Source organism: Pan paniscus, chromosome 14 (assembly GCF_029289425.2).
Source record: "Pan paniscus chromosome 14, NHGRI_mPanPan1-v2.0_pri, whole genome shotgun sequence".
In the NCBI taxonomy this organism is placed as follows: Eukaryota; Metazoa; Chordata; class Mammalia; order Primates; family Hominidae; genus Pan; species Pan paniscus.
The window spans coordinates 97,146,098-97,160,134 of record NC_073263.2 but is presented as its reverse complement, the minus strand read 5'-3'; the positions used below and the strand labels follow the sequence as shown (position 1 = coordinate 97,160,134).

At 41.6% G+C, this 14,037-nt stretch overlaps 1 protein-coding gene across 2 annotated transcripts in view; it reads left to right on the top strand.

The window, feature by feature from the left end:
• Window positions 1–14,037, top strand: part of DZIP1 (DAZ interacting zinc finger protein 1) — a 63,634-nt gene that overhangs the window by 16,900 nt on the left and 32,697 nt on the right. Inside the window, exons 8-10 of one of the 2 annotated variants that reach the window (XM_003832025.5) lie at window positions 2,915–3,076; window positions 5,364–5,501; window positions 7,931–7,993. In XM_003832025.5, the coding sequence (XP_003832073.4) occupies window positions 2,915–3,076; window positions 5,364–5,501; window positions 7,931–7,993 (363 nt within the window). The remainder of the gene's footprint in view (window positions 1–2,914; window positions 3,077–5,363; window positions 5,502–7,930; window positions 7,994–14,037) is intronic. The other variant, XM_055096907.2, reaches the window with a different exon arrangement.

Genomic DNA, 14,037 nt, shown 5'->3' with positions numbered 1-14,037 from the left:
ATTCATGTGGCAGTTTCTATGTGGACCTATGTTTTCATTTTTCTTGATTATATACTTAGGAATGGAATTGCTGAGTCATATGGTAATTTTATGTTTAACTTTCTCAGGAACCACCAAACTGTCTTCCACAGCAGCTGTACCATTTTACATTTTCACCAGTAATGTTCTTATTTCTCCACATCCTCACCAATACTTGTTATACTTTTCTGTTTTCTTAATTAAAGCCATCCTATTGGGTGGGTGGGAAGTGGTATCTCATCGGAGTTTGATTTGTATTTCCTTAACAACCAATGATATTGAACATCTCTTCATGTTTATTTTCCGTTTGTATATATCTTATTTGGAGAAATGTCTATTCGAATACTTTGCCCATTTTTTAATTGGGTTGTTTGCCTTTTTCTTGTTGAGCTGTATGAGTTATTTATATACACTAATAGTTTCATCACTTTAGCTCTTATATTTAGGTCATTGATCTATTTTGAGTTAATTTTTGCATGTAGATTGAGAGAGGGGCCCAACTTTATACTTTTGGATGTGGTTTATCCAGTTGTCCCAGTGCCAGTTTTTCAAGAGACTATTCTTTTTTCATTGAATGTTCCTAACATCCTTGTTGAAGATCAGTTGACCAGAGATGTTTGGGTTTATCTCTGGATTCTCAATTCCATTCCCCTAGTCTGTATGTCTGTCTTTATGCCAATATCACACAACTTTGATTACTGTAGCTTTGTAGTAGGCTTTGAAATAGATAAGTGTGCATCTTCCAACTTTGTTTTTCTTTTTCGATATTGTTTTGGTTATTTGTGGCCTCTTACAGTTGCATATGAAATTGAGGATTGGCTTTTCCATTTCTGCAAAGAAGGTTATTGGAATGGGATTACATTGAATCTCTTGATTGCTTAGGAGAGTATTGCCATTTTAACCATATTAAATCTACCAATCCATGAACATGGGATGTCTTTCCATTTATTTAAGTGTTCTTCAATTATTACAACAAAAATTTTCAGTGTACAAGTCTTTTTCACCTTTTAGGTTACATTTATTTCTAGGTATTTTATTCTTTGGGATGCTATTATAAATGGAATTGTTTTCTTAATTTCTTTCTTGGATTGTTCATTGCTGGTATATAGGAATATAGCTGCTTTTTGCATGTTGACCTTGTACTGTGCAACTTTGCTGAATTTGTTTATTACTTTAGTCGTTTCTTATGGATTCTATGTTATTTTTTTTAAATAGTTGGTAGAATTCACCAGTAAAGCCATCTGGTCTTGGACTTTCCCTTTTTAGGAGGTTGTTGATTACTAACTCTATCTCTTTATTTATTGAAAGTCTATTGAAATTTCCTTTGTATTGGGTCAGTCTGGTCATTTGTGTAGGAATTTGTCTATTTCACCTAGATTATCCAATTTGTTGCTGTACAATTGTTCATTATATTCTCTTACAATCTTTTTAATTTCTCCAAGATTGGTAGTCATGTCCTCACTTTCATTTCTTATTTGGGGTGGCTGAAGGTTTGTCAGTTTTGTTGATCTTTGTAAAGAACCAAATTTTGGCTTCATCTATTCTCTCTGTTGCTTTCCTGTTCTTTGCTTTATCTTTGCTCTAATTTTCATAATTTTTTTCTTTCTGCTGCCTTTGAGTTTGGTTTGTTCATCTTTTTCTAGCTAGTTTATTTATTTAAGATTTTTCTTCTTCTTCTATATTTGTTTTTTGGAGATAGACTCTCTCTCTGTTGCCCAGGCTGGAGTGCAGTGGCACAATCACAGCTAACTGCAGCCTTGACCTCCCAGGTCCAAGTGGTCCTCCCACCTCAGCCTCCTAAGTAGCTGGGATTACAGGCATGTACCGCCATACCTGGCTAATTTTTTTTTTTTTTTTAATTTTTGGTAGAGATGAGGTCTCACAATGTTTCCCAGGATGGTCTCAAACTCCTGAGATCAAGTGATCGTTCCACCGTGGCCTCCCAAACTGTTGGGACTACAGGCATAGCCATCACACCTGGACCTTTCTTCTTTTTAAATGTAGGCTCTTACAGCTGTAAATTTATTTCTGAGCACTGGTTTGGCTGCATCTCATGAATCTTGGTATGTTGTGTTTTCATTTTCATTAACCTCACAGTATCTTCCAATTTCCCTAGTGAGTTTTTCTTTAACCCATTGGTTGTTTAAGAGCATGTTGTTTACTTTCCACGTATTTGCTACTTTTCCAGTTCCCTTCTGTTACTGATTTCTGGCTTAATTCTATTGTGATCAGAGAAGAATCTTTGCATGATTTTGATCTTTTTAAATCTGAGAAACACTTTATGGACTTAAAAAAAAGGTCTTCCTGGTAAATATTCCACGTGCACTTGAGAAGAATGTATATTCTGCTATTGTTGGGTACAGAGTTCTGTATATGTGTGTTAGGGCTAGTTGGCATATAGTGTCGTTCAAGTTCTCAATTTAGATTTTAAAAACCCTGAAGGTCATTGAGAAATCAAGTGCTGACCTTGAATCTAGCTCCTGTAAATCTGAATTTGTATTTTCTGGGGGTGGGATGAAGTTACACTATCCAAATTGTTATGGTGCCAACAAATGTTCTTTTATTGCTCAATATATGTTTTCTTTAAAGTATATTTACATTTTATATATTATGGCATGACTTTTATACAAGTTCATAGAACACAAAAAGCTGGAGGCTTTGGGCGTCTGTGTTGGTATTTTAAGGGATGTAAGGACAAGAGGATTCTGTGTGCTGCCTTTAGTTTAGAAAAATCATTGTGCACAGACCTGCCATGATAGGAAATGTTGTTACAAGCCTCACTGAAATAAGCAATACTAGCTAACATTTTTGAAGTGATGCTATGAACTTTTATTTTAAATATTGCTTATTTTCTTCAGACCAGAACTTTTAAAGATGTGTATTAAAATAATTTCAGGAATATGAAATGCAGAAAACAAAAGAGGAAGACTTTTTGAAGTTATTTGACAGGTGGAAAGAAGAAGAAAAGGAGAAACTAGTTGATGAAATGGAAAAAGTCAAGGAGATGTTTATGAAGGAATTTAAAGAATTAACTTCGAAGAATTCAGCATTAGAATATGTAAGTATTAAACCTAGAAGTTCTTATGGTATTGATTGCCTTGAGAGGTGGTGTTAGGATGGCATTAAGGCCAGGGGATCCAGCAGTTACTTTATGTTACCCTCGTGCAGACATTCTTCTCCCTGAGAGTCTTGAGGGAGGCGTAGAGGAGACAGAGTGAGTCAGAGATGTTTTGCTGAGAATGGGAGCTTTGGCCTTAAACTTCAGTGCAGAACATTCGTGGTGAGATATAGAAGACCCTCTTCTATGAAGGTCCCTCTTTTCTTATCTGGTTAGGTTAGCCTTGAACTGTAAACTCCTCCCTGAGTTTTGGAACTTTCCATTGTCCAGTGGGAAGGGAAAGAAGCAGACCCAGAAAGGCTAAGAACCTTTGCCAGGCTCCCTCCTCAACCCAGGCCCGGGTGGGGTCTCTAAAGCAAGCAAGTTATGGCTAAGTGAGCCCCTCTCCCTTATGGGAACAGCCCTGGTCCATACAGCCCCGGCCTCATGCATAGATGATACCTGAGCTGCTTCTTTAGAAAGCAGCCAATCAATCAGTGTCCTCCTGCTAAGAATTCTAAGCTCCCTGGTTAGACTTGACCTGAGTCTTCTTTGGGGAAAACGGAGAAAGGAAGGGAGCTGAGCGAAGGTCCTTGAGCTCCCTCTAGGGGCCAACAAGTTTTATAAACAAAAATAGAGATTTTTGGAATTCACCTGAGGGCTTTCCTAAAACTCTTTAAACTCTAGCGTGAGATTTGGCGAACTATGGCCCATGAACCAAGTCCAGCATACCACCTGTTTTTGAATGGCCTGTGACATAAGAATAGTTTTTACATTTTTACTTTTTATTTTTTTCGAGACAGAGTCTCTCTCTGTTGCCCAGTCTGGAGTGTAGTGGCACAATCTCAGCTCACTGCAACCTCTGCCTCCTGGGTTCAAGTGATTCTCATGCTTCAGCCTCCTGAGTAGCTGGCCTTATAGGCACATGCCACCACACCCAGCTAATTTTTGTATTTTTAGTAGAGACGGTTTCACCATGTTGGCCAGGATGGTGTCGAACTCCTGGCCTCAAGTGATCCTCCCACTTGGGCCTCCCAAAGTGCTGGGATTACATGTGTGGGCCACTGTGCCCAGCCAGTTTTTAAATTTTTAAAACATTGGAAAAAAAGAAGACTATTTTGTGACACAGGAAAATTTCATTAAAGTTCACATTTCAGTGTCATGAGTGAAGTTTTATTGAAACACAGCCATGTTTGGTAATTTATGCTCTGTCTGTGGCATTTTTGTGTGGGAGCAGTAGAGTTGAATGTTTTGTCTGAGACTTTGTGTTACGAATCTGCATGACTTATAACTGTTGCTATTGACCTTGGCTACCTGGCTGAGGTAGTGTTTGTCTCCACTGAAGATTTTCTCTTTTTTTCCTCCTTTACCTGCTGTCCTTTCTGAAATGAAGTCACTATGAGCAGACTACACTGAGGAGAGGAGACGTGCGCTCCCCCATCCTTTTGTTTTTGAAGTTAACGTGTTACCTTCTGTGGTTTTCTGAGGGTTTTTGCCATGAGTAACATTGGGAATAATATCAAAAGAAAAGGGTAAAATTAAAAACGTTATGTCCCCAGTGGATTTACTGATGTGGTCCCTGGACAGTGTTGGCCTCTCACTAAACTAGCTTAAGAACCAGGTGCATTCAGTTCTTCTGTTTCTGGTACCTATTAAGTGCCCATAAAAAATTTTAAGCCCCAGCTGGGCCTGGTGGCTCACACCTGTAATCCCAGCACTTTGGGAGGCTGAGGTAGGCAGATTGTTGTGTGAGCCCAGGAGTTTGAGACCAGCCTGGGCAACATGGCAAAACCCTGTCTCTACAAAAAAAATACAAAAATTATCTGGGTGTGGTGGTGCACGCCTGTAGTCCCAGCTACCTAGGAGGCTGAGGTGGAAGGATTGCTTGAACCCAGGGGGTTGAGGCTGCAGTGAGCCATGATCATATCACTGCACTCTAGCCTGGGCAACAGAATGAGACCCTGTCTCCAAAAAAAAAAAAAAAATTAGACTCGTTTAAGATTAGAAAGTTAGATTTTCCTTCCCCTTTTTTCACCCTGTACATATTCTGATAGGAAGACCAGCAAGCAGTAGAAACAAACCAGTAACACCACAGGGAAGCAGAAGCAGGAGAAGCGTCCAAGAGCATCCAGGAGCGTCCAAGAGGGCAGTCAGATTTAAAACACAGCTATGTGCTCCCTGATTTTATTCTCTGTTTCCATCTTATGAAAGTCTAACTGTAGTACTGAGCTTGAATTTTATCTTATAGCAACTGTCAGAAATCCAGAAGTCCAATATGCAGATCAAGTCCAACATAGGCACATTAAAAGATGCACACGAGTTTAAAGAAGACCGTTCTCCATATCCCCAGGATTTCCATAATGTCATGCAGCTTCTTGATAGTCAGGTACGTGCAAGTGGGTGACAGCTGCAGTGGATGCCTTCCTTTTTCTTAGTGAAGTAATTTACAGTGAGTGTCATCTGCAGAAAAAGTGTTTGTCTTTTTCAGTAACCATGAAGGTGACTAGCTGTTATTTTTCTCCTACAGCATGCCTAAGTCATAAGAGGTGTTTGTTACATGCTTGCTGTTGGCAAAGAGCATACACAACAGTTGGCAAAACTGTTTTGTTTCTTCTCTCCATAAAGTCAATTTGAATTGGTTAGTATAACCTAGCTATTCATTTTTCATCTTTCAGATGTAGCTCTCAATTTCAAAAGGTGTAGAAGGGCATATTGAAGCACCAGATTTAGTTTTAGAGTTTAAATATATTGCTAACTGTATTTTTAGTAGAAACGGGGTTTCACCATATTGGCCAGGCTGATCTCGAACTCCTGACCTCAGGTGATCCGCCCACCTCGGCTCAATTAGCTGGGCGTGGTGGCAGATGCCTGTAATCCCAGCTTCTTGGAGGGCTGAGGCAGGAGAATTGCTTGAACCCAGGAGGCAGAGGTTGCAGCGAGCTGATATCACGCCATTGCACTCCAGTCTGGGCAACAAGAGTGATACTCAGTCTCAAAAAAAAAATAAATAAACAAACAAATAAATATATATATACACACACACACACACACACACACACACATACGCGCGCGCACACACACACACACACACACACTGCTAACTGGCCAGCTGATGATCTGTTACATTTATCAAACATAATCACTTTCATTTGGAAGTGACAGCGGTTTAGGGGAGCAATTTTTTTAAACTAGGAAGCAAATAGAGATGAGAGCTTATGAATTCAGGATTTTTTAAAAAAGCCTGGGTCATTCTAGAAAAGATAAGTAGACTTTGGAAACAGGGACCACTGCTTCTTGCTTCAGTGCTCACATGTTTCCTCCCTGACCCAAATCTACGTGCTCCACTGCAGTCAGGCTGACCATGTCCCTGTCCTGTCTGAAGTCCTTCAGTGACCCTTATTCTGGACTTCCTACCAGCACGCAGGGTCCTTCCGATTCTGGGCCCTGGGCCATCTTTCTCTGTTCTTTGCTTTCCTGGCACTCCAGCGGCCCAGCAGCCCATGCCTCTGAGAACATGCCCTTCTGTCTTTTTCCTCGGTTCTGGCTGCTTTCCTGCCTGTCCTGCAGCTCCCACTTTTCGGGACCTGTCTTTTACTCATTCTTTAGTATTCAGCCAAGGGGCCAGGTACTGCTTTCAGAAAGTTCTCCTAAGCCTCTAGGCTATAGCATTTCTGTAGTCCCTAAGTGGGATCTGATGACATACACATTATATGTGGATTCTCCATGGCTGTGTCTACTCGCCTCCCGTGCAGAGCAGGGCCTGTCTTTTTATCTTCTTTTAGCCTGCCAGTGGCCATCCAGTGAGGTGCCTGGTATATGGTAGGAAACCAGGAGCTGTGTCCTGAACTGAACTGTTGACAGTTGCTTCCAGCAGGCTGTAGACTACAGCTGATCGCTCATGAACTGAAGGATGTGGCTCTAAAATCCTAAGGTCCCACCTAAATTTCTTCTGTTTCTGTCCTGTGAGTTGTGTTGTCAGTTCAGAACCCATGGCCTCAGAAACCTTGGTGTTTCCTTTTGGCCTCTTAGGTTGGCAAACTAGCACCTACTTTTGCAAATAAAGTGTTACTGGCTATGTCTCAGTAACATTTTATGAGTGCTAGTTCATTTACATCTTATCCATGGCTGTTGTCCCAATACAGTTGTGGAATGACACAGCTGTATTGTGTTGTGTTGTGACCAAGTTGTCTGGCCCCCAGAGCCTGTGATATTTACTGTTAGCTCCTTACTAAAAAAATTTTCCTGACCCCTGCCTTATGGTAAAAGATTAAAACCAGATGCAAATGTATTTAAGCATTTTTGACTGTGTATATTCTAAAAAATACCAGCTGTATTAGTCTTTTCTAATACTACTGTAAAGAATTACCTAAGACTGGGTAATTTATAAAGAAAAGAGGTTTAATTGACTCACAGTTCCATAGGCTGTACAGGAGGCATGGCTGGAGAGGCCTCAGGAAACTTATAATCATGGCAGAAGAACAAAGGGGAAGCAAGCACGTCTTAAGATGATGGAGCAGGAGAGAAAGAGCGAAGAGGGAAGTGCTACACACTTCTAAACAACCAGATCTTGTGAGAACTCACTATCATGAGAACAGCAAGGGGGAAGTCCACCCCCATGATTCAATCATCTCCCACCAGGCCCTTCCTTCAACACGTGAGATTTGAGTGGGGACCGAGAGCCGAACTATTTCACTAGCTAAAATTTTACCAGATAGATAGTTGGGTTTCATAGGTATTCACTAAAAAGGAAGCTCCCATATTGCATAGATCTCATTGTTACAGTTGTACATAAATTATTCTTTTATTCTTTTGTAGGAAAGCAAATGGACAGCTCGAGTTCAAGCTATTCATCAAGAACACAAGAAAGAGAAGGGTCGGGTAAGGTTAAGAAACCAGTGGCCTAAAGTGGGCCATTTTTTAAAGAAATATTTGCTTTCCTTTTTAATAAACATAATATTTTTCCACTTAATAACATTTGGGGAGAAACGTGTAGCAAAATTAAAATTACCTATAATTCTAACACCAAAGATAACCACTGCTACTACTTTCTTATAATTTATTTGTTTTCTTTTTTTTTTTTCTCATGAAACTTTTTTAATGGGTCTCAAAATTCTGTGACAAATTTTTGGTCAAGTTGTTTCCATTAAAAAGTACTGATTTTAAAAACTAATAACTTAAAACTGCCACACACAAAAAAGAAAACCAAAGTGGTCCACAAAACATTCTCCTTTCCTTCTGAAGGTTTTACGATGCATTGGTATCATTAACCAGTCTTTTACTACTAAACTTAAATGGCCAATTGAAACAAGCAGTTCTGAGACCATTCTTCCACCACTGATTAAGAGTAGGGTGGCAGGTATTAGGGATAATATTCATTTAGCCTTCAGAGCTTTCTAGGCAGACTTGGTGACCTTGCCAGCTCCAGCAGCCTTCTTGTCCACTGCTTCAGTTTTCTTGTATGCATTTCTGTAAGTGTAGAACCTCATATATACATAGTTTTACAACATTCGAATTATGTTTTGTAGGTTTGTACACTTTTCACTTTATATATCATAGACCTTTCCTAAGTTTTAAAGTATTCTTCAAAATCATGACTTTTAATGACTTCATGATGATCTTATTGGATGTATCATAAGTTACTTAATCATTTCTTCATTGTCAAATACATGTTTCCGATTTTTTTGTATCACAGAACTGCAATGTAAGTAATTTTTTAAAAAGGCAAGAACTGTTTACATTAAAATCGCTTTAATGAAAACAAACTTTAATTATGACACTGATTCTCTTTCACCTGAGTACATCAGAAATTTAAGTGTTAAAATGTGTTTACACTAGTGTAAAACATCTAAAGTGGATGTATTTGAGAACGTCTTAAAATAGGAAAACTTCTGTTTATTTTTTCACTTGAAATTGTGTTTTGTACCTTAGTATTTCTTGTAAATCTTTTCTGATGGAAAAAATGTTTCCTCTTTTGCACATTTTCTAATATTACCTTTCTTAGTAGAATATTAAACGACAAAAGGTCATATAATATGTATGTGTATAATTGCAAGGATGAAGTGTGTTCAGATGATCAAAAAATTTATCAGCTTATATTTCTCCAAAGTGGAACAAATACTGAGGAAGACGAGGGGAGAAAAAGAAACTGGGAACAGTACTAGAGCCAAACTAAAGCAAACAAAAAATAAAAATATTTCACAAAACACCTGCAGTTCTTGAGGAACTTCGATGGGAAAGTTAGATATTAATCTACCTTTAAGATTGTATCATTGCTAGAAAAGGAAGTAGGAACCACTATTTTTCCTCTATTCCATTTAAAATATCATTTCATCATGCAAATACTTTATAGTGATAATACACAGACATACACCCAATACACATATCTATAGATATACACATATACAGTAGTTTATATTGAAAATTGTATCACTGATGTGGCAGTTCAATTTAGGAGATATTTACTGAGCATCTGCTGTGTACTACACTTTATAAGGCTAAAAAGAGGTGTGGAACAATGCCTGCCCTCAGACTGCTTACAGTACAGAAGGGAGTAGGAGTGAGGCTACAGCTATGGGAATCAGGATGGGATAAATGCAGAGTGCCCTAGGGACTGAACAGAGAGAGTTTCTTGAAGTGGGATTAGGGCTGTGTGTGGATCATGCCCATGTTTACATCTTCAGCCTAAACAACTCTTCTGAGTTCCAGATCAGGTAGCCAGCTCAGTACTCGACATCTCCATGGGCTTCTCAAGTGTGACATGCCTAAGAGGAAGTTCTTGGGTTTGTTCCCCAGACTTGGCAAATGGCACCCTCGTTCCTCCAGATGCTCATCTTGATTCCACCTTTCTCTCTCAATCCCCGAGTCCAGGCTGTCTGCAGGGCCCACTGTATGGAACCAGTTCTTCTGTACTTTCCTGTTGCCTCTACCATGAACTAAGCCTCCATTTCTGAATGGGCCCCAGGGCGGGTCTCCTCAATTCTAGCCTTCCCCTTCCTTAGTCTGCTCTCCACAGAGCCAGCAAAATAACCTCGCTGCTGGCCGCCATTCTAGCCTCAGCCTGACCCCCCCGCCCCGCCCCCTGCCTTTCGGAACCTGCTCTTTCCAGCTATGATGACTTTCTGCTAATTTCTAGAACATTCTGGCCTTTTCCTCTTTTATACTTGGTTTTCATTGTTGGCAAGCCCTTCGACTTGCTCTTCACATGGCTACCTCCTTCCCCTCAGTATGAGTTTTCTGTTCTGTGTAGCAAATGACCACAAATTGAGTGGGTGAAGATGGCATGTATTTCTCTTCTCAATGTCCGTGGGATAGGAGTCCAGGCAGGGCGTGGCTGGGCTCAGGGACTCACAGGCTGCATTGAGAGTGTCATCTGGGCTATGTTCCTGTCTGAGGTTCCTTGTGGTTATTTGAAGGGCTGAGACTATCAGGTTCCAGAGGCTACCCCTTCTCCATAGCAGTGCACAGCATGGCTGTTGACTTCAAGGCCAGCTAGAGTGTGTCTCTCTTGCTTTCATTCTCCGGCTTCAGGAAGGGCCTGGGACTTCTTATTTCTTTTTTTTTTTTCTTTTTTTTTTTTTTTTTGGGTGAGACAGAGTCTCACTCTGTTGCCCAGGCTGGAGTGTAGCGATGCCATCTTGGCTCACTGCAACCTCTGCTTCCTGGGTTCAAGCGATTCTCCTGCCTCAGCCTCCCGAGTAGCTGGGATTACGTGCCACCATGCTGAGCTAATTTTTGTATTCTTAGTAGAGATGGGGTTTCACTGTGTTGGCCTGGCTGGTCTTGAACTCCTGACCTCAGGTGATCTACCCGCCTCGGCCTCCCAAAGTGCAGGGATTACAGGCGTGAGCCACCATGCCTGGCCTGGAACTTCTTTTAGGGGGCTCACCTGAATAAGACAGGCCCACACAGGATAATCTTCCTTTTCATAACCTCAAAGTCCACAGATTTGGGACTGCTATTGCGTCTCCAGAGTCCCTTCACCTTTGCCGTATTCTGTGGTTGAGAAGCACAATGGAGGTTCTCCTCAGACCAAGGGACAGCATCACACAGGGGGTGTACACCAGGGGTACAACCTTGAGGGCCCCCTGAGAACCCTGCCTACCCCACTGCCTCTGGCCTCTGGGCCCTGGTCACCTGATGTCACTCTATCCAAGTAGGTAGTCCCTTTTCTTTATTATTCCCATCATATCTCAAACAGAGTTCTGAGCACTATTTTAAATAGTTTACTTGCTTATTTGTTTCCTTTTTTATTGTCTCTCCAATCATGTCATTGGCCCTCTGAGTGAAGGGCTCTGTCTATTTAGCTCTCCATTGTCTCCCCAGCATCCACTCATGTGCCTGAAATGTGGTTGGCACTCACTACACACTTGCAGAATGAATGTGGAAGGTAGCTAGACGTCTAGCTAGGGCATCATTCAGCCTTGTTTTCATAGATGGAGAAAGGCTGATTGTAGGGTTCAGAAGAGCAGGGTTACCAGAGTTGTCTGGAGGTCTAAGCACCATCTGCTGTAGGGAGGACACTAGTCCAGGTTTCCACCCTGCACCCAGGGAGCTTCCCCCGTGGCAATGACTATGTAGTTAGGACGATGGCGTTCACCTCCCAGCATATTTTATCTATGGCAGCTAAGATGCAGGATCCCAGGAGCAGTGGACGGTAGTTTCTCTGCACCACAGGTGGCTCCACTGTGCAAGGAGTGTTCTCCTTTGTCCCCCTGCATTACACTGAAGCAAAAGTGGCCTGTTCTTACAGTTCATGTCCTGGTGTCCTGGAGCTGACTCATACTGGCTCTCAGCTGTGCACATTTCTCCTCATCAGGGTGTTTTTTTTTGAAAGCTGATTTAACCAGCACACCTTTGGTTTCATGGGAACATTTAGAAATAAATGGATATTTGTAGTTGCCATATACTTAAGCCTTCTAAGAGTTCTGTGAAGTAGATGCTGTCACTCATTTTACAGGTGAGGACACAGGGGCTTAGACAGATGTTGTGTTGCCCACGGTCACTGGTATTTGAATGCAGGCCCTGTGTACTCCAGGGCATACTACACTGCTAGCCTGTCTAGCTCCAGGCACTCACCTGTGAAGCTCCCAGCCGGGAAGGAAAACAGGCAGTGACAGCTTCAAGTGGTTACTTTTCTGTAAGGACGCAGGATCTTTTCTTTGGATGCTCTGACATGGTAATCCCTAACCAGGGATGCACTTCAGAATTACCTGAGACTCTTTTCCAAAGTACACGTGGCCAGCTCCACTCCCTGAGATCTTGATTTAGTAGGTAAGTCTGGAACACATGGATTTTGGAGATAAACAAACCAAAAGCCACCCAGGCTATCCTGTTTTGGATCTATGGTTTGAACCACTGCTCTTAGATCATTAAAATCCCTACTCTTATTCTTCAAGCCATCTTTCTAGCATTGGTATTTAGGGACAGAATTCAGGTTTCTTTATTAATCGGGGGTGGGGAGGCATTTTTAAAATCTTGGCTCCTTTAAAGCTGTCTGTATTTCAGACAGTTGTGGGAATTTCAGTGGCCTCTGGCTGGAATAGAAAGCGAGTTACAGTTTTTATACTTTGTCATTGCGAGTTGTGATGGAGAGAAAGACTGACAGTTGTCATGGAGGAAGAAGGTGAGGCCTTTCCTGGTTCTGAGTGGGGTGCATGCCTCACATACTGGGTATGTGGGGGCGGATTTGTGCCACCACTAGGCTGCACTCCTTCCTCGTCTGTTGGTTTGGCTTGTTTAGAAGCTGCTTACCTCTCCCTTCTTTGCTCTTAAACCCTAACAGAGGGGTGAATTCAATCAGGTTTAGTAATCTCTGCCTGAGACCTAACTATTAATTATTCCACATGATTGGTGCCTGCTGTTCCCACAATGCACATATTGTATTTCTCTGTTTAGGGAAAGTTGCATTTGCCAACTTTCTATTGATTTACCTAGATTCTTGGCAATTTTTTTTGTTTTAAATAACATTGGTAGGAGTTCACAGGCAGTCACAGATAAGCGATGGCATGCCCTTTTTACCCAACAGAAGACTCTTGAGAGCTTGGGAGGTTGTCAGATGGTCACATAATGAAGGAAGGAGGATGGGGTGATGTGGACCAGTAGGGAAAAATGCACAGTGCTTGAAATGGGATCACAGAAAATGGGCTCATGAGCTGCAAACTTCAAAATAATTTCTGGCTATGTTTGCCTAGACCCTCTCCATTCCTTTCTCCATGTACTCTTTTCCGTGCCTTTCTGATTCATTCTTAACTCCTCTATTAAGAATGATGTTATCCCTTAGATATTCCCACATCTTTCTTCCTGGGGCCTGGAGCAACTCCCCATGTAGTTGATCAAGGCCGAGATCCTAAACCTCCATCCAGCAGCCTGGACATTTTTACTGGCTTTTCCTTCTATTTTCCAGCTCAGCATTTCCCAGACTGCTTTGGAGGCCACTTTTCCAGGGGCCTGTAAAGATGTAGTGAAAGCTCTTGACAATGCCCTCCTTGGGGGAGGTTCTTAGTATCCACTAGGAAAGGAAAGATTCTTTTTAGGTTTCACTCGGAAAATCTTTCTAGATTGGTTCCACCCAGTGTTTGTCCAGCCTCATAGGAGCACAGAGCATTTCAGAGGCAAGGCTGTGCAGGATGCTAAGACACTGCTGTTTTTTTTTTTTTTTTTTTGAGACAGGGTCTTACTCTGTCACCGGGGCTACAGTGCAGTGGCTTGAGCATAGCTCACTGCAGCCCCAACCTCCTGGGGTCAAGCAACCCTCCCACCTCAGCCTCCCGAGGAACTAGGACTACAGGCTAACCCCACCACACCTAGCTTAATTTTTAAAACTTTTTGTAGAGACGGGGTCTTACTGTGTTGCCCACGCTGAACTCCAACTCCTGGACTCCAGTGATTCTCCCTCCTCGGCCTCCCGAAAGAGCACTGACTTT